The 18,817-nt window shown below is 47.0% G+C and overlaps 1 protein-coding gene across 10 annotated transcripts in view; it reads left to right on the forward strand.

Annotated features, from left to right (window-relative positions):
* Nucleotides 1-18,817, forward strand: part of WDFY4 (WDFY family member 4) — a 247,143-nt gene that overhangs the window by 143,059 nt on the left and 85,267 nt on the right. For all 10 annotated transcript variants that reach the window (XM_073353062.1, XM_073353061.1, XM_073353064.1 and 7 more), the window contains 4 exons: nt 5,797-5,874; nt 6,960-7,163; nt 10,043-10,079; nt 11,568-11,734. In XM_073353062.1, the coding sequence (XP_073209163.1) occupies nt 5,797-5,874; nt 6,960-7,163; nt 10,043-10,079; nt 11,568-11,734 (486 nt within the window). The remainder of the gene's footprint in view (nt 1-5,796; nt 5,875-6,959; nt 7,164-10,042; nt 10,080-11,567; nt 11,735-18,817) is intronic.

The following is an 18,817-nucleotide window of genomic DNA, read 5'->3' on the forward strand; positions in this document are numbered from 1 at the left end:
CTGAAATAGCTCTCTCCAGTACCGTTGTTAAATGTTCTGGTTGTTGCCACATTCTACCCTAGAGATCGTTATGCTGCCTGAGGGGAAGTGGGCCTAACGATATAACACTGCATTGAGACTCAAGAGAGATGGATTCTATTCCTGTCTCTGTCACTGGCCTGCTGGGTGACTGTGGGCAAGTCATGTCACCTTCTTGTGCCTCAGTTTCCCCATCTGTTAAATGGAGGTGACCTCTGTTGTAAAGTGCTTTGAGATGCACTGATGAAAAGCACTATGTAAGAGGTAGGTATTATTTTTGCTGTATGTATGTAAGTGCTGTGGGCTTGAAAGCTGCTTTATAAATTCCCCTACCCCCCCCCCCCAAAAGAATTAAAGTTGCAGACACATATCAGCAGTTGGAGGCCCTGATTCAGCAAAGCACATAATCACATGTCTCACTATAAGCATGAGTAGTCTCATTAACTTCAATGGGACTGCTCATCTGCAAAGGTGTGCATTGCTGGATCAGGGCCAGAGCACTCAACACCATTCAGAATTAGCCCAGACAGAGGATCTTAGCCACTTGGGCTCTCAATTTGGCACTGCTCCTAGGTTGTAACCCCCCTCTCCTGAGCTACTGGCTTTGGAGTGTACTGTGTGTGAGAGGGATCATTGTATTATGGGCCTATAATTCCTCTAAAGAAAGCACCAAAGTGCAGAGCTGCGATTACATCACGTTTCTTTAGGAGAGAGCTGTGTGTCACCCATGCAGCGTCTGTATCATGCAGTGGGAGCTTGTTATGGCAAGAATGAATTTTTGTGGACTGTGGTGCTGTTTAAAAGTCATGTAAAAAATTAGATATAAAACTTTCTAGAGCTCAGTACCGCAGGATATTGATAACTTAATAGTCACACTTCTCGCTGAGCAATTATTACAAGTAGTACCTCCGATTCCTCTCACTGACAGAGATTAGGAGAAATGGGTCTCTGTTCTTTCAGTTTGCTTATGTTGTACATTTGCCAGTTCTTTGTGCTGTCTGTTTCTCTTTTCCCCAGCGTTAGTCACTTTCCCCAGCACTAGTCACTTTCCCCTTGTTTGCATGGGCCTTTTGCATAACAAAAGGGGGAAGGGAAACACTTTTTTTTAAAATAGGAAAATATAATTGTAAACCCAATTGTACTGTAAAACCACAAAAATTGGCAGGGGACTTGTGAGCAGCAAAATAACCTGAATCTACTTGTAATGTAAGTGACAAGAAGAAGTCATCTAACGGCTTGTCAATATGAATATTTAGTTTTCAGTAAGCTGTGGTGGGAATCTCCCCTGCATTTGCCTGCCACGCACTGACTATCCAGGTGGACTCTGCTGATATGCGTTAACAGTTTGTTAACGTGCCTTGATCTAGTCCTGTTGCAAAGAGGACTAGAACAAAGTGCACTAGTGCAGGGTAGATTCACATCCCAGTTTGCCATGAACTAAATGTTGACGTAGAGAAGCCCTAAGTGGGACGTGTAGCAGGGTGATGTATTCCTTCATGTTAAGGGTATAAGGGACTGCCATGATCATCTAGTCTGACCTCCTGCATAACACAGGTTAGAGACTTTGACCCAGTGAGTCCTGTATCAACTCATGCATGTGACAGCCCCTATCTTAAACTATTATCATCCACATACTGACAATGCAATATTAACAATGACAAAAACAAATTTATCACTTCTAGTTTTAGCCAGATATGCTGCAACAGCACCATTGTGTTTATCCACTAGGCAAGGTGCTATGTTAAAAGATAAACCTCCTTATCTTGTTCAGGACACATTGTTTCTGGGGATTTTTTTAAACTGGAAAATCATTCTGTCTTTACTCAAAGCAGACAACAGCAAGCCTGGTATAGTTATTAATATTCTTAAAACATGGTCAGATGCATGGGTTTTGGTCAGAGTATTGGAGAAATGGTAATCAGATATCTAGATATCTGTTTAATATTATTATTTATATTATCGCAGTGCCTAGGAATTGCCCTCTCTTTTGCTGGGTACATCTCTCACGCATTAATTTTTCTCTCCCATTAACCTCCTAGATTTTTTTTACCATTCTTCTAATTTTGTGAACACATGCTTGTCTTGTGGTGGTAATCCTCTGGGGTTTGCTCCAGGATAGGTGGTTCTGGTTGAGGATGGTTGGATACAGCTTCAATACCAGTCCCCAGCTGACCACAAATGGTTGCTAGAGGAACCCTTCTTCCCTCGGAGTCAGCTCTAAAGACACCTAAGCCCTGCCAGCTCCAAAGCATACCTAAAGCCTGTGGGGCTGGAACCTCATCCAGAGCCTAGGGAAGTCTGTGGGAGTCCTGGATCAGAGCTCTGAGGGCAATGGAGCATCACTGAAATGCCGAACATGGACTGCTTTGATATGGCTGCCGCTGGATCACTGACCTGGCCTGGCCTTTTAGAACTCTGGGGGGTCTCTGACCGTTGCAGGCACATAAAGGAGGTTCTTGTCTGATCTGTGTGGTTTTTGCCATAGTTCTGTAATGCTGGAACCTGAGCTCCCCTTTTGCCCTGGGCCCATCTTGGCAGCATGGGAAAGTGATTGCTGTCTAGGTCAGTCTTTATGGGAGTTTTATATGAATTTATGGACTAGTTTTGTGAGGCCGCAACTGTGATTACAGGTTTAATGATGCTTCACACAAACAAAATGTAATGGCTTCCATCAGTGTAAAACAGGAGCTTCCTGCAGGGAAACACCACTAAATGGGACTTCGCGGCAGGGGGACGGAGCTGGTTCTCTGCCAGCACCACATAGACCTTGTGTGTTAACTCAATTATAGCACAGCGCCAGCAGCAGCTAGGCAGTTTGCTTTGAGGAATCGCTGCCCAAGTGGCACGGAGTTTATGCATTTAAAAGTTACCCATCTGATTCATGGCTTTTGGTTGAGAAGGGCTGGGATTAGTACACTCAGCTCAGTGCAATCTGACCTCCCTAACCCTTGGAAGAGTACTGTGTGTGGGTTCTGGTGGGATGGAGGTCTTTGCGTGATAGTCAGGCTTTCTGCAGTCAGGGGTTTATTTGTAGGAGATGGCTGAAAGGAACACTCCTTAGCATCACCTGTACGGGCTGTGCATTCAGTGCCTTCCTGGCAGCAGGGTATTTCCCTCTTCTCTTCCAGTTTGCCCGAGGATCGTATTCTCCTGTGCTCAATACATTTGAGTACTCTCCTCACCTTGCGCTGCACTTCTGAGGTCTTTGTGCAGTGTTTGTCCCAGCCAGCCTCAGCAATCTGTCAAAGACATCACTGTCTGTGAAACTCCCTGCAACTTCGCTGATGTTCAGCAAACCCCTTGTCTAGCCATCTCCTGGCTACAAGTTGCTGTCTCTAATTGCTAAGAGGGGAAAAAGTTCTTCATCTGCTTAAATACCATCTACAAGTAACAGCGTGTCTATTCTGTGTGCGTGCAACTGCCACATTGGGGCACCTGTTGTGTACGCAGGTACCCTTATATTATTTAGGATTTGTACTGTGGTAGCACCTAGGAGTCCCAGTCACGGACCAGGACATCGTGGTGCCCGGCATGGTACAAACACAAAACGAAAAGACAGTCCCTGCCCCAAAGAGCTTGCAGCATGGAAGGTGTTAAAGCAAGTGAGCATCTAGCTGCAAAAGGCAGATGGCAGCGTCTAGTAGTTAGAGCAGGGGGCGGCCAGGACCGTTTTCAAGCAAAGGTTTTATGTCTCCCTCAAGAGAATCTTTTGTGTGTGTGTGTGTGTGTGTGTGTGTGTGTGTGTGTGTGCACACGCAGGTGTAGGGATGGGGAGGACTACACCCGCCCTCAAGAGTTACCTTGCCTGAGGCCACGTAGGGGCATTTGCCTACATGATTAGTGTTTGAGTGGGAAAAGGAGCGAACTCACAAGTCACAGTACTTAGCTCGGCCCTCTAGCAGGAACGGGCGGGTAACTCTGCAGCACCCATCAATTCCTCACTGCTCCCTCTCCTCAGCCTGCTCCCTCATGAGACCCCACATGCTTCTCAGCAGGCTAGAAATATCATGGAAACAGCATTTTCACGTCACAGCCCTTCTGGGATGCAGATATTCAGAAGCAGCCAAAAGGGTAAACCTGGCATTTCAAAGCGGAAAGTTTGGATTGCTTTGAGTTTAATGCAAAAGTTTGAGGGGTTCTAATAATAATGATGAATACTTTAGGCCTGATTCTGCTCTCACATGACACCAGTTTTCCTCCTGCCTAATTGCATGGCATTGGGTGGTGTCACTCCTGATTGGAGATCTCCCTAAAAGTGAAGTTTTAACTCAAACAGGAAATGCTGGATGAAATTCTGTGGCCCGTGTTACACAGATGATCACATGGTCTCTTTTGGCCTCAAAATCTATGGATCTATGATTTACACGGGTGCAAGTGAGCCCAGAATCTGGCCCAGTATGTTTCTTTAACCCCCTACCGCTGAGACTCTCGTAACACTTCACTAACATTAATGAATTTAGCCTCACAACTCCCTGCGAGGTCCGGATTCTTGTCCCCATTTCAAAGATGGGGAAACAGAGGCACAGGCAGGTGCATAGGCACAGGCTCAAGATCACATAGCAAGCTATTGGCTGAGTTGTGAACGCAACCCATATTTCCTGACCTTCCGGCTATACTTTCCTTGGACTAGCACAGAGCTGGTGAGTTTGAGAGACGCATTCAGATAAAAATGTCAATGAAATAGAGAGGTGGTGTTAGATTAATTGTTGTGTGGGACAAGTCCAAACCCTCCTGCCTGGGGCAAGGGAGGCTGGCCTTTTGGGTGTAGTGCAGGAGTGAGACGCAGTAGCTGTGGTTCCATTCCCAGTTCTGCCACACACTTCCTGTGCGACCTCGGGAAAGTCACTTAGGATATGTCTACACTGCTCTAACTCAGGTTTGAGCCTGAGCCCCATTTCCATCCACACACTGATCAGATGACTCAGGCCAGGGAGTACTCAGGACCCACCTCCGAAGACCCTGCTGGAGGGAGAGGGGGGTCAGAGCCTGACTCCTACTTTCCAAGGCTGTGTAGACACACCACTAGAGTTAAATTTTCAAAAGCACCTAAGTGACTTAGGAGTCCAAGTCCCATATTCAGAAGTGATTTAAGAGTCTGAGTCCTATTGACTATCAATGAGACCTGGGCTCCTGCTTGCCTAAATCACTTTTGATAATAGATGGAGCCTCCTAAATCACTTAGGCACTTTTCCGGCTATTGTCCTTAAACTCTCAATTGGCCATCTGTAAAGTGGGGATAATAATCCTTCCCTTGTCTGTCCCATCTATTTAGACTGTAAACTGTTTGGGTCAGGAACTCTCTGTTATTGGGTGGATGTACAGCGCCTAGCACGTTGGGGCCTTAACCTCAGCTGGGGTTTCTCGGTGCTGCAGGAATAGAAAAAATATTTCTAATCTTGCACTATTCCTGTGCTGTTATCTCATTCATTTAAACAAAGGAAGCCTGAATACTGGTTTGTGTATACATATTGCCTTATTTGCTCTACTTTCTTTCTCCTTCTAAATAATTCCAGGGCCAACACATGTGTTGAGTTCATGGATATATTGGGCTCACTCAGTGTTCCTTTCATTGCTCTGCTCTCATGGGCTGTAAACAGAAGAACTCCTGTCATCACCCCATCATTCTGCTTTCAGGAGAGTTCCCCAAACCCACCTGGTCTACACTCATAAAATCCCAAGTGACCAACGGTTGCTTAACTCTGCTTCTGACCCACCACCAAACCTGTGCATGCAGTGCCTGTTACTGAGCGTTGCAATGTCTTCTGGTGTTTCCTCCAGGGCTTTGTGTCATGTATGGAAAAGTACAGAAGGAGTGGGCAGGAGCTGTACGCATCTTTGTACAAAGATCATGTACAGGTAAGGGATTGAAGATCTCATCGTTTGTTTCTATTGTGAAGATGACATTTTTTAACTTCTCAGACTGCCCAGTCAATGCAATGTTGTGTCAGAGGTGAGATGTTGTCCCTACTGTATATACAGCCTGCAGAGTGCGTGGTGAAAAATTCTGGCTCATAACTGGCTGAAAACAGTCATGTGATGAGTCAGTAATTTTATATTTACCTCCTGTGTGAGTAACAGTACTGTGGAGTAGCATCAGTCACCAATCAGATTGCACATCCCCAGGTCTGTCCTCATTTCCACTGGAGTAATTTAAAGACTAGTCCAGATTTACATCGGTGCAAGTGTGAGTGAGAATTTGGCCGTGTTTCCTGATTGGCTCTTCAGCTGTCAATAATAGTTTTCATGGAACTCAGCCTTACAAACAGTTAAATCCCACATGCAACTCTTTGCTTCCTGATTGGCTCATCAGAGCTCAGTGCCCTGGAATTCTAATCTCATCTCCCCTTCAGAACGGTCATATAAAACAAAACCCAACCTGGGTATACTTCAATTCATGGCCACAATGGAGAGATTTCCAGCTATTTCTGATGAGACATTCAGAATGTTTGTAAAGGTATGGATACTGCCTGTGTTTTGGTGAATATCAACATTTGCTGTCACTGGAGATGCACACTGAGCAGGACAAGCACAGGTGCATAAACTTTGATGTTCATCTCAGACAATGTCAATATCTGTTATTTCATGTTATTTAATATTTTATTGCAAAATAGTTTTGTGTTTCCTATTTTACTTGGTGACTTTGTGTAATGTTGGGTTAAATATATCTGGTTGAGTATTGCTATTCAGTGAAATGTAAATGGTTCCATGTGGTTCCAAGAGTTCCAGTATTTAGACTTGATCATGTAGAGTTCAGTGAGGGTCACTACCTGCTGGATTGGCAACACTCCTTCCTGCCGTGTCTGGGGTTTCCATGGAGGGTTCCATCCCAATCCCAACTCATCGGGGTCATTAGATCCATTGAGATTGCAGAGATAGAACAGCTGCGGGTGGTCTGGGAAAGTGGAGCGTGACGGAGTGATGCGAGTGATCCTTTCCTACAGATGCTGCAGTGTGGTTACAGCAAAGCGGCAAAAGATTGGGCCACACTGGAGGAGCAGCTGTTCACCAGAGGGGGCCCATGGGGAGCCGTATCGGGGTTGTCAGCCCCACGGTGGGGTCTCGATGGGTACGAAGGGCCTGAACGGATGCGGAAGAGGATTCGGTTCGAGAGGGCCCATGGGGCAGTGATGCGAATGAGAAGCGAGGTAACAAGCTTTTGGATGTGATGTGCAAATTCTCTTTCTTCCTTTCCCCCTGGAATAACCCACAAATAACACTCTATGCATGTAGCTTTTTAATCCTCTCCGCCCAACTAGTCCTCCTTTCCTAATCCCATTGTCTTGACTCACTGGGTCATGGTCCTCAAGGTTGGAAACTGCAGCAGTCCCTTGCTCTCAAGTGGGGAGGGAGGCCACTCCACCTCTCTGTATTAGGCAATAACTTTTGAGCTTGGGCCTCACTGCCGGGGTCGAGCCGCACGCAGTCTATAGTTTGGTAGCCTGCTAGCAGGGGTAAACCAGCAGGAACAGTCTAGCTCTCTCGTCCCCTTGGGTGAGGCAGGGCAAGGCAGTGAGCAGTCTTTATCCCGCAGCCTCTTGGCTGGGGTGGAAAGCAATTAAGAGTTCGGGCTCTTGCCCTTTGGCACGGGGCCCAGGAGGGAGCAGGCTTTAGCCTCAGCGTGTAGGCTTAAGGCAGCCAGCTAACACACAGTCTAAGGGCTCAGGTAGGGGTGAGCACCCAAACAGTCTAGTGTCCCAGCATGACAGGCTGTAGACTTACACAGGCCTCCTGGCCTAGGGTGGGGATGCTGCCACCCAAGGGGTGGGATGGCAGGAGGAGGAGGACGCCAGCCCGCCTGACTCCACTGCGTCCCAGCCCAGGGGCCTGGGTGATTTAAAAGGGCCCAGGGCCCCCTGGCCACTGCTGTGGTAGTGGTGGCTGGGCGCCCCGGGCCCTTTTAAATTGTCTGGGCAGGCCGCTGGGCTCCTAAGCGTGCACAGGGTGGTACCAGCAGCAGTAAAGGCAGCCAGGTGGGCATGTGAAAGCCCTAGCCGTGTCAGAAGAGCGTGCCCAGCAGTGCAGCCGGCAGCAGCTCACTGGGCACCAGCCGGCGCAGCACCGCACACTGACACACAGACCCACACAATGCAGTGAATGCCATTGTTGCTTCACATATTTGTATCTTAAAAAAATATTTAGCAATATTCGGGAAGGCATCTTTGGCTATGATGATTTCAGGCAGTTCAGTAAATCACTATAAATAAGATTGCTCTCTGTCCAAAGATACAAAGCCCCACATTCAGCACATGCATACAAATGACTTTTCCTCTCAAGATCAGATAAAGTCCAATATTTTTCATAGCAATGAAAATTTGTGTTGTATGTTTTATTTCAACTTCCTTTTCCATAGCATATGTACTGTATGTGATCCTTCATATACTATAAAGAATTAATTTCATACCAGGTAATTGAAGGCTGCTATCAAATCCCCCCTCTTTCTTCTCTTCTGCAGACTAAATAAGCCCAGTTCCCTCAGCCTCTCCTCTTAAGTCATGTGCCCCGGCCCCCTAATCATTTTCGTTGCCCTCTGCTGGACTCTCTCCAATTTCATTCCATAATGTATTTATTTAATTTAAATATATAATTCAAAATAACAAATTCTACATCTTATATTTAGGCTCACAATTTGTTTAATACTGGTGCTGTAACTGGAAAAAAAAAGTTAACTACATCAAGCATCGCCACAACTTATGTATATTGGGTTCTAAGGTGTTAGCAATAGGATAAAAAGTAGTGTCGTAAACCTCAGCCATCCCTTTCTAGGGGGCCCATTGACTGTTCTGCCCCGAGGCCCGGAATTGCTGTCAGTGGGCCTGAGTGGCAGAGAGGTCAGTGAGGATCCAGCCGCAACACGCTGACCTAGGGTCAGTCAGCCAGCAATTTAGCCGGACAGTCGTTGGCTGCCCCAGGGCTACTCCCTACCTCCCTAGGGTTTGGTACCTCTCTAATCTCCCAGTCCTCTGGATCCTCTGGGTACACAGCGGATGGCAGTCCCGGCAACTCCTCTTCAAGGTCAGCCTCCTCTGGGGGCAGGTGCTGCAGAGCACAGATTCAGCTCCTAGGTGCTGCAGCAAAGTGGAGGAGTCCTTCTCCTTTCCTGACTCCCGCTCAACTGAGTTGCAGGGCCCTTCTTTTATATTTCCTGTCGTTCTCCCCCCACACCCCCAACATACTTCGGGTAAGGGGGGCAGGGCAGGTTTGGCTCCACCTACCAGGGGGAGTGTAGTGGTCCCTCGCTCTCAAATTTGGAGAGAGGCCACTCCGCCTCTCTACAGAAACCCATTGAGATTAACCATTTTTGAGGGGCTTACGCGAGGCTGCTACATGTTTAGTAGTGGTGGAATGACTGGTAGGCACTATATGGAATGGTATGCACACTCCTGCCTAGTGAGATCTTGCAATTAGACAGGTTTTCTTTCTGTCTGCAGTATCCCAGAATTATAGCATGCCCTCCTGGTGGCATTTTGTTTCCTGAAGTCCAATGTAGAGAAGGTTACTCTGCCACCGCAGACTTCAGTGCATCAGACTGACCATCCTGCTGGACCTGGACAGTGGTTAAATGAATCTTGCTTGTGGAATTAGAGCAGTCTGAGTCAGGTGTCCAACTATCTTATCTAGTCTTATGTCACTGCCCATCACTGTAGGATTTGAGATCCAGCTCCTATCCGCAAGAAGCAGAAGGACTTAGCCTGAGTATTTCAGAATATTCGCTTCTCCTGTCTTTGTGATTTACAAATGGAGCTCCAATTCTGCAGCCCTTCCATAGAGTAGAATATGACTTTGTCCTGGCATTGGCACTGTTCAGGAGTCAGCAATGAGGTCCTGATTTTAAGAAGAGTGTGGGCTTTTCCTCTTTGATTGTAGCGCATGAATGTTCATTTTTATGTTGTTTTGGTCATTTGGGATCCCCTCAGAGGCATTCTTTGCAGCTCAGCTCTGAGTCTGCAATCTGTGCCATAGCTTGGTGTTGGGGTATATTGCCAGCCTGCGTATTCCATTCTAGTGATGGCTGTTTTCTTTCCAGGTTCACCAAGCTACCCCAATTCACGGAGAAAATCAAGGTAACATTTAAACTGATTCATAGAAGAAAATGAGCTCATAGGTCCAAACTTTGAGCTGAAGTAAGCAGATGTGACTCCAGGTCTAAATTTGTCACGGGGATTATAATATGGTGGCAAGTCTAGTCTACTGCTGTCTAAAGTGATCTGAATTTTTTAGGGTAAAATTGAAGGTATCATTACACATAGCACTTAACCAGATGCTGATTTCATTACTATCTTGTGGCCAGTGGGAGAAAGAAGAAGCCAGAAACCGACTCTAAAATCAAAGATTTAGGCACCTCACAGAGAGGACTGGAAAGCACTTGCCTTTAAGGGGTGTGTGTTCAGCAGATTAACTGTTGTTTGCTGAATGTTTACCTTCTACAGCAGCACCTTCTCTTTTGCACCCACTACTTCTCCATCCTCTGCTGCGTGCCATGAGACACCCCTTTAAGATATCGTTTGAAAGGAAATGAACAGGGCACTAATTGGCTTAGGGAATGATAATAGGAGATTGTGACTTTCAAAGAGCTGGAGAAAAAATGGGGGTAAAAATCCCATTTTTTTTTTTTGACTTTTCAAAGTTATTTCTTTTTCCCTAGATTCAAAATGGAGCCCTTTTTTTCATTTGTTTCTAAACTGTCGACATTTTTTCCAAATTTTTCTAGCCCTAAGTTTTGGTTTTTCAGTCAATACAGGAGATGTTTGGATAAATTTTTTTGCGAAAAATGAAATAGTGTGGAAAAGTCACTGAAAATTTTGTTTTAGGAAGAAAGGCCGTTTTTGGGGTGTAAAAATTTTTGGTTTGATGCATTTCAGCTTCCCATGTCGCTGCACTGGGGCAAACCTTTAGGGTAGGTTGGTGAAACTGTTATTATTAAGTATGTTTATTATGGTAGGGCCTAGGTACCAACAGAGAACGGGGCCCCTTTGTGCTAGGCACTGTACAGAGTACTAAGTAGTCACTACCCTGAGGGGCTTACAGTCTAAATAGAGAAGGCAGATGAAAGGTAGGGGAAAGGGATGCAACATACACACAGATCATGTCTGCACTGCATGAGTGTCTGCACAGCACTACGTGAACTCCCAATGTTCTGTTGCAGCATGTGCTGGGCTCCGTGAGTGTCCCCAGGATATTACAATTACCAGTTCTTCCTAGTTTCATCTGAGCAGCCTCTTGTTTGATTTTTTTTAAGTACTTCTGGTATCGGCCAGAGCTAGTACAAACATGGAAATAAACATGTTTTTTTCAGTATTTTCCAATCTTCAACTATTATCGGAGCTCAGTTTGAGTTATGGTTGAATGCTGGGGCCAGTTCCTAGTTAGTCCTTTCCTAGCAATTAACAGATTTCACTTCTCTCTTGCCTAGTTTAACCATTGTGGGGAGTGGGGTTTGGCAAATAAATAATGCCATTTCCCAAGACAGAACAGATTGGGTGAAAGTCTAATGTTGCTGTTCGTGGCATTCGGCTGCCACTAAAACTGTGATCTCCTTCATATTGATGTAGAAGAGCTGATGCTAAATGGAGCAGAAAGGGAGATGGATGAGAGGGGAATGGATTGTAGCCAGCTGACATTCTTCCCTGCCCTACATGAAAGTTTCCACTCAGAAGACTTCTTGGAACTGTGTGTGGAAAGACAAATTATCCTGCAGGAGTTTGCTGAGAGGGAAAAGGTACCGTCTGACAAACCGGGAAGATCTTTTGTGGCAGGAGGCACTTTGTGGTGGAGCTGGGAATGGACAGTGGGTGTTAGGGGACTTGGGAACAGTCTATAATGGCACCATTGTTGTTGTTCTTTTATCTGTATTCCTGGGAGTACCCACAATTTGCTCTAGACTGTCCAGATATGAAGACCTGTTCCTGAAGTGCACACGAGGTTATAAGGTCTTTGGTTCTTTTTGTTCTGTCTCTGTACAGTGCCTAGCACAGAGGGGTCCTGGGCTATGATTGGGGTTCCTAGGGGCTACCACAATACAGATAATAATATTAATCAAAATCAGCACTTACCCTGGTGGGTTATTTATTTGACTTTCCCCTTGTACTTCAAGGCCCTGGAAGAGCAAATATCACATTAAATTTAACCACTAGGGGCAATAAAAACTGACTGTAGTTTTTGGTGGCACTGCTGGAAATCTATTCCCATACCTTCAGCAAGGAGATTAGTGGCCCATGTCTAGGGGGTCAGGGAAGGTTTCCGACAGCTGGGAGATAGGATGGGTCAGCATTCGCTCCAGACATACTACATTCAAGCTTCCTAAGATTCCGCCCCAATTCCGCCCTGCCAGAAACCTTTCCCAGTCCCCAGTGCAGTGCCCTGCACTTGACTCGCTTCCCGGCTGCCTTGGGACATGCCAGTTCTGTACAGGCAACACTTTGTTGCTGCCATAACTGCTGTTTGAAATGATGGTCAAATGGCTGTCACTTTTCTTCTCTGTTGCTCCAAGAGGAGATGCCTTTAATGCCCTCAGCCAGCCCTCCCCGCCCTTCCCCCTCCCCCAGGTGTGCTGGAGCAGACTCCTACTCTCTGAGCGTGCACACAGCCTCCCTGTCCCCACCCTGACTGTGTCCCACACCTAGCCACATCAGTGCTGGTGCCTCCTGGATCCCACTCTTACCATGCTGCCCTTCCCCATGATGCCTCCTAGGATTGGGGAGAGGACAGGACCCAGCCTGTCATAAGGAGGACATAAGGAGTCCCAGCAAGGGGCAGATGAGGCAGAATTGGCTCCTTCCAGTAGCCCCAACCTACCCTCCGCCACAGTCAGAGACCCTCACTTCTCCCCATCAGATGATTCCCATGATAGCCACTGTCAAACCCTAAGAGAAGGGCTAGTTCTTGGTGTGGGAAAGAGATAGGGATTAGCCATTTTCCAGGGAGTTCTGAGAGACCCATACACGTTTAGTAGCTATGGCCTTATTTTCTGCCACTTTGCCCTATACATGCTTCTTTCCAGTGGGTCCTTTCCTGGCGTTTGGCCCTTCAGTGTGGGAAGCCCAGCAGTTTGCGTCCATCTAACAGTGAAAGCCACTCGTGAAAAATATGATTTTACATTCTCTGTGATTAAAATGTTCCACTTTGGAGGCTCTATATGGATTTAGATTAGAGTTGGCTGGGAATTTGCCGCTGGAATGATTTTCTGATGGAAAACATCCTTTTCACACCTTCAAAACTTCCCTGGGGAGCATTTCAGTTTTACTGAAAAAAGGCTCCCCAGGGAAGTTTTCCACCAAGACAGTTGAAACTATGGCTCCCCGGCTGCCCACCTGGGAGAAAGTGAAGTTGATGACAGCCTTCCAGTTTGGTTCTTCTGAAACTGAACTTTTCTGGAAATCCCTTCCCCTGCAAGAAATCAGTTTTGACTTTTCATCCTCATTCGGGGTGTAAAAATGTTCAAAACAGCAGAATTTTCTGTGGGAAGGGATTTTCCATTTGCTGGCCAGCTCTAACAGAGAGAGAGAGAGCTTTTATTTTTTTGTATAGCTTTTTGTGGCACTTTCCCAACAAACAGCAGTCATGCTCTGTCTCTCCAATGCGCTGCCTCCCCATCCCATTTGAGCTGTAGGTACCATGTAAAACAAGGCACCATAATTAAACATTCCCCACCCCCAGCAGAAGGAGAAGGGGATGAAAATGTGAAACATGTTTTCCATGCCTGGTCCTAATCTCATTCGGAGGCTTCAGGCTCTCGCTCTCCTCCGTGTAACTCCACGGGAAGCCATCAGAAATGCCAGACGTTTTCCTCCAGCAGCAGTCACTACATTGCCAAACTGACAGAGTATTAAAAAAAGCAGTAGGGGGTGACATTAGCTGTCCTGTGCTCACTTAGTACGCGGCTGCCTCATGAGCTGTTTGCGCTCTAACCACGCAAGTGGAACTGGCTTACCTACCGTATTGCAGAGAGATGTCATGGCGATGCCTTGGCAGCTAGGAGATTGATTTGCTCCAGCGCGGGGTTGCAGTGGCTCTGGAGAGCACTGAGTGTTTTATAACATTACAAGGTTTTGTTGCTGTGGCACAATCAAAGAGAAACCTTTGTAACATTTTCAACTACACAGCCTCACTTTACACACAGCTGCAAATTCTCTGCTGGTGTGTGACACCGCTGAAGTCAGTGACGTTACACTCGTAGAGCATTTAGCTGCACTCACTGCAGCTGAGTAACACTGTCTGCAAGCTGCTCGTGCCAACTCCACCTAGCCCCAGGCTGGCAGGCATTTGCTGTGTGCTGGCACCTGATCTGAAAGCCATATTTCCTGCACTGCCTAAGGATAAGATGTCTTGTGTGCCATCACTGTCACCTGCCCCCCTTGGGTGCACAGAGGAGGAGGTGGGTATAGGCCAGCCTGAATGCTCACGCACCCCTCTGAGCTGCTTGCGGAGACTGAGTCTGAATGCAAGGAGGCGAGAGCAGGCTCAATGCAGTGGCCACTTTCCCCTTAGCAAGAGAGGGGGGAGAGGCGGGTCAGTGGGGGTCGTTTTTGCTGCACCCGCTTCCCTTTTCCTCTGATGCAAGTAGAGTCCCGCACAAGCGGGGAGTAGCTGCATCCTTTGGAGGGCTGCAGAAAATTGCTTGCCCCCTGTGAGTGCAGTGGGGAGCAGTGAAGGAATTTTGCTGCTGTCATTACCCAGGGCCAGGAGTTAGGTCACAGTCTCATCCTCACAACAGATGAAATTGGCACTATAGTTATAGAGGGGTGGGGGGCAAAGTGTAGGGTTTTTCTCTATGTTGGAGTAAGTGTGTGTAATGTGCTGGAATGTATGTGTGTGTGTATCTAAATCTCTGTGCAAGGTGTGTAGGGAGGATGGAGCATTAGTCTGTGTGTGTGTATATACACAGTATGCTGAGGCTGTGTGTAGGTTGGCTGTGAGGGAAGCTGTGTGCATGGGAAAAGGCATGTTAGGTGGTGTGTAGGTTGGCTGTGAGGGAAGCTGTGTGTGTGTGGGACAAGGCATGTTAGGTGGTGTGTGTATATACAGTACGCTGAGGCTGTGTGTAAGATGGCTGTGAGAGAAGGATGTGTGTGTGCGACAGGGAGTGTTGTGAAAAATGTGTTTGTGCAGATTGCTTGGTTGATGCAAGAGAAACACGACGTGAACCCGCCCAGCCTGTTCTCCCTGGGCCAGCCCTTTAATAACCCTGGCTCACCAGATGAGCAGGGGAGATTTGATTCTTGTACATGTGTTGGATTCACATCTGCAGCCTGAGCCCCCCTGCTGCAGAATGTTTCCCTGCTCTTGACAAGTCTTGGCTACTTGTGCCAGGGTATTAATGTGTTGTTTGCGTGCCCAGACTGAGGAGGAGCAACAGCACAGCTTTGCTGACCAGGACAATCCAGGGGGTGGTTTCTCTTTGGTGGAGAGATTGTGAGTTTTAGAGGAAATAAGCCATCAACTGCCAGCGAGTTACCTGAGACCAGAAGCAAGTCAAGCACCAGTGGGTAATGTGTCTGGTTACCAAGAGGCCTACGGTCTAGCAGTGATGTAGCACCAGGCCCTTCCTTGAAAGGGGGCTGAAGGTGCCAAGGACAATAGAAGCAAGTAGCAGAAATCAGGGAGCTGGACACATAGTTGTAGAAAACGAGCTAGTCAGTCAGGGCATCCCTTCTGGAGGTGAACTGCCGTGAGGTCATCGAGGGTACTAATACTTGGGGCAAATAGGGGGGCTGGCCTGCATATGCTTCGATGCAGCCAGTGTTCCTAGGTACGCCAGCCCTGTCACAGGGACCTGCCAGTTCAGTGTGGTATTGACACGGGCAGTTTTCACAGGGGCACCATTATGAGCTACCACAGCACAGGGACACAGCTGTGGAGGGTTTGCACAGTGTTGAAGTATACTGGAGACAGGAAGCCAGAATAGTTATCAGAGCAGGGAATTGGAAAGAAAGATACCTAGGTTCAATCCCTGGTCTGGAGAAAGTCAGGTCTTGCCCCTTGCCTCAGTTTCCCCATCTGTAAAATGGGATACCAATGGCCACCCACGTCACAGGGAAGGGTGGGGTTGAGTGTTAATCAATGTGTGCAAAATACTTTGAGATCCTCAGATAGCAGGAGCCAGAGATGGGCAAAGTTTTTGTATGAACTTATTTTCTCCACCGTCAAATCAAGGCTGGCCCTGTGTGCGTCTTGCTGGGTTGGAGGGGGAGCCAGGAGACTCTTCCCCACCAGCACTGGTGCACAGCAGGTAGCTGGAGTCTGGGTGGCTGGGCTAATAGCGCAAAGGACAGGGATTCACTAGCTCGGGCAGAAATGCTCACCAGCTCCGTGTGCTAGCCAGGGCTCTGACAATGTAGAGGAGCACCAAGATGTGGTCCATGTTGCCACTCGTGGCCCCGAGAGGCATTTTGCCCTGTAGACTCTCCCTCCAGCACTGCAGTGGCTTGTGGAGCCATTCTTCGTCCCTGAATCTGCAGAGCTCTTCACAGACCCCAGATCTTGGACAGCCATCCTGAGTGACAGCCCTGGCTCTTAGCACAGCAGCCTCGTGAGTCTTACTCACAGCAAGAGTGGTCAAGGCTGAGGAGGAGTCGATAGCAAGACATCCAGCTGGGGGGATGTGGCCAAGGTTATTACCAAGTGGCTAAGGGGCATGAAGTCAAGGGAACCGGCTGGAGGGGAAATTTAAGGGCTCAGCTGGCTGGTTACAGGCACAGAAATCAAAGCTAGCGCATGGCCCCAGGTTTCTATGGCCGTATATGAGAATGGGACCTGGAATTGGGTGGGACAGGCACAACTATGTGTGTTTTGCAGGATGTTTTTTCTCACCCCTGTGTACAACACCTTCCCTAACAGAACTGAGCAGTGCTGAGGAAGTCAGCCAAGCCAGACAGCATGCCCCCCTTAGTCCATGGTTTCATTTCTACTGTGTGTGAGCAGTGCTGGGGGGGGGGGATCCCAGCGACCGTCAGCACTGAACTTCTGTTACATTTTGTGTCCTGGGCTTTCCTGAGGTCTCCCGTGTTACAAGGTGAATGGGAAGAGCTGTGTGCATGGGCAAGATCCTTCCCCAGGGTGGCTGCATTGACTTCAGTGGAGTCATGATGACAGCAATTAATTTGGCAGAACCTCAGTACTTGTGATGGCTCACACACAGATGAACTTCAGACTAGTGCCCCTAATACTAAAGACGGGGTCAAATAGATTTCATTTCCTTTAGTGGTGGACAGATGAGGTGCTTGAAGCAGCCACATACCACTGTCCAGAGCCAGTAGGGCCTTAAATGGCCTACGACCTTCTTAAACTGACAGAGCACCTTTCCCCATGCCATGCTGCCACAGCAGATGTGCTCCAGCTGGAGTTCTTTGGCATATAGGGGAAGGGAGCTGCTGACAGGAGAGGTGGGCATTCACCTCCCTGCCTCCTGAAGAAATCCTGAAGGAAGAATTTGCTGTCCTTCTGGGCACAATGCAAAGCCTGTCTTTCTGAGCAGACCTCTGGGTCTGGGTGAGTGAGGTCTGTTTGGAAAATGTATAAGATGGGATTTGGATTTGCTCTGTAAAATATTTTGCCCCCTGGTGTTGTGTGTGGGGTGTGTGGAGAACTTGTTGCTCTGATGGTTTTGTGGTGGTGTTTTTCTGGGGGGGTTTTTTTGTGTCATACTTTTAGCTGAGGGGAAAGGCCCACAGGGCCAGATTATCCCTTTGAAATCTATGGGAATTAGACTAACCTGCTCTGGAGCTATTGAAAATCACATTGAGTGCCTGTCTGACTCTAGGCTCCTAACTGGTTGACCTGATGGTTGGACAAGTGCCGTTCCATTGAAATGGATACTTGTTGTGGGTGGGTGTCCATTTGACAACATTTTGTTTTGGAAAAAACAAACAAACCCAAAAGGAAGGATTCTGAGACTGTCAGAACATCCTGCTTCAATATTTTTGGAATGGAATGTCTTGATTTTTGATTTTGAAACGTTTCATTTGACATGCATCTTCTCTTTATAAAAAAACAGTTGAAAAGTTGAAAATGAAATGTTTTGATTGAATGGAAAGAAATTTTTTCAAACCTTTTGTCTCCCTGGAAATTTAAAATTTTTGGCTTTTTGGTCCAATTTGGAATGAAAAAAAATTGAAATGCCAAATTCCCTGGGGCACAGAAATTCTGGTTCCTTACCAGCTCTACTGAAACACCTTTAAAAACTGGCCCCTGGACTCCCGGTTAGATATATGGGTGTTTGTTTAAATCCAAATAGATTCATTTAAAAAAAAAGTAGCAAACCTTTACCCTCTAGATGATATCTACTCTAATTCCTTTCCTGCGTCTGAATGAGCGGAACAATCTGTAGTTGCCTTGCTTTAGGCAATACCTTAGAAGGTAATTATTCAATTATTTTATGTCACCTTTGCATCATTGATTAATGATTCTAGCAACCAGTGAACTCGATTCTGTTGTGAAAAAAAGGGGAAGTTTATTTAATCTATGTTAATTTCAGGCTGGCTGGTACCTCATTAGATTGGGGCCCTGTAGGTACAGGAATGTCCCGGTGGGTACACCTCTTTGTTGTCAGATCTTTGTTACTGGGCAGGAATGAAATTTGCTCTGAGTTCAGACTGGGAAGAAATACCTCAGCCCAGGGCTTTGTTTATTTTTAACAACATGGATATATATTTTGCTAGAGGGCAGTGGTTGTTTTAAAAGAAGTGGATTTAGCATTAATGACAGGTATCGGATTGACAATGCAGGAGGCAGAGTGCTTCTGTTTATTCACAGCGCCAGCCCACATCTGAGAGAGATTCCCTGCTGCCCCAGCCCCACCTTGGAT

The sequence above is a fragment of the Lepidochelys kempii genome, chromosome 7, assembly GCF_965140265.1.
Source record: "Lepidochelys kempii isolate rLepKem1 chromosome 7, rLepKem1.hap2, whole genome shotgun sequence".
Classification (NCBI taxonomy): Eukaryota; Metazoa; Chordata; order Testudines; family Cheloniidae; genus Lepidochelys; species Lepidochelys kempii.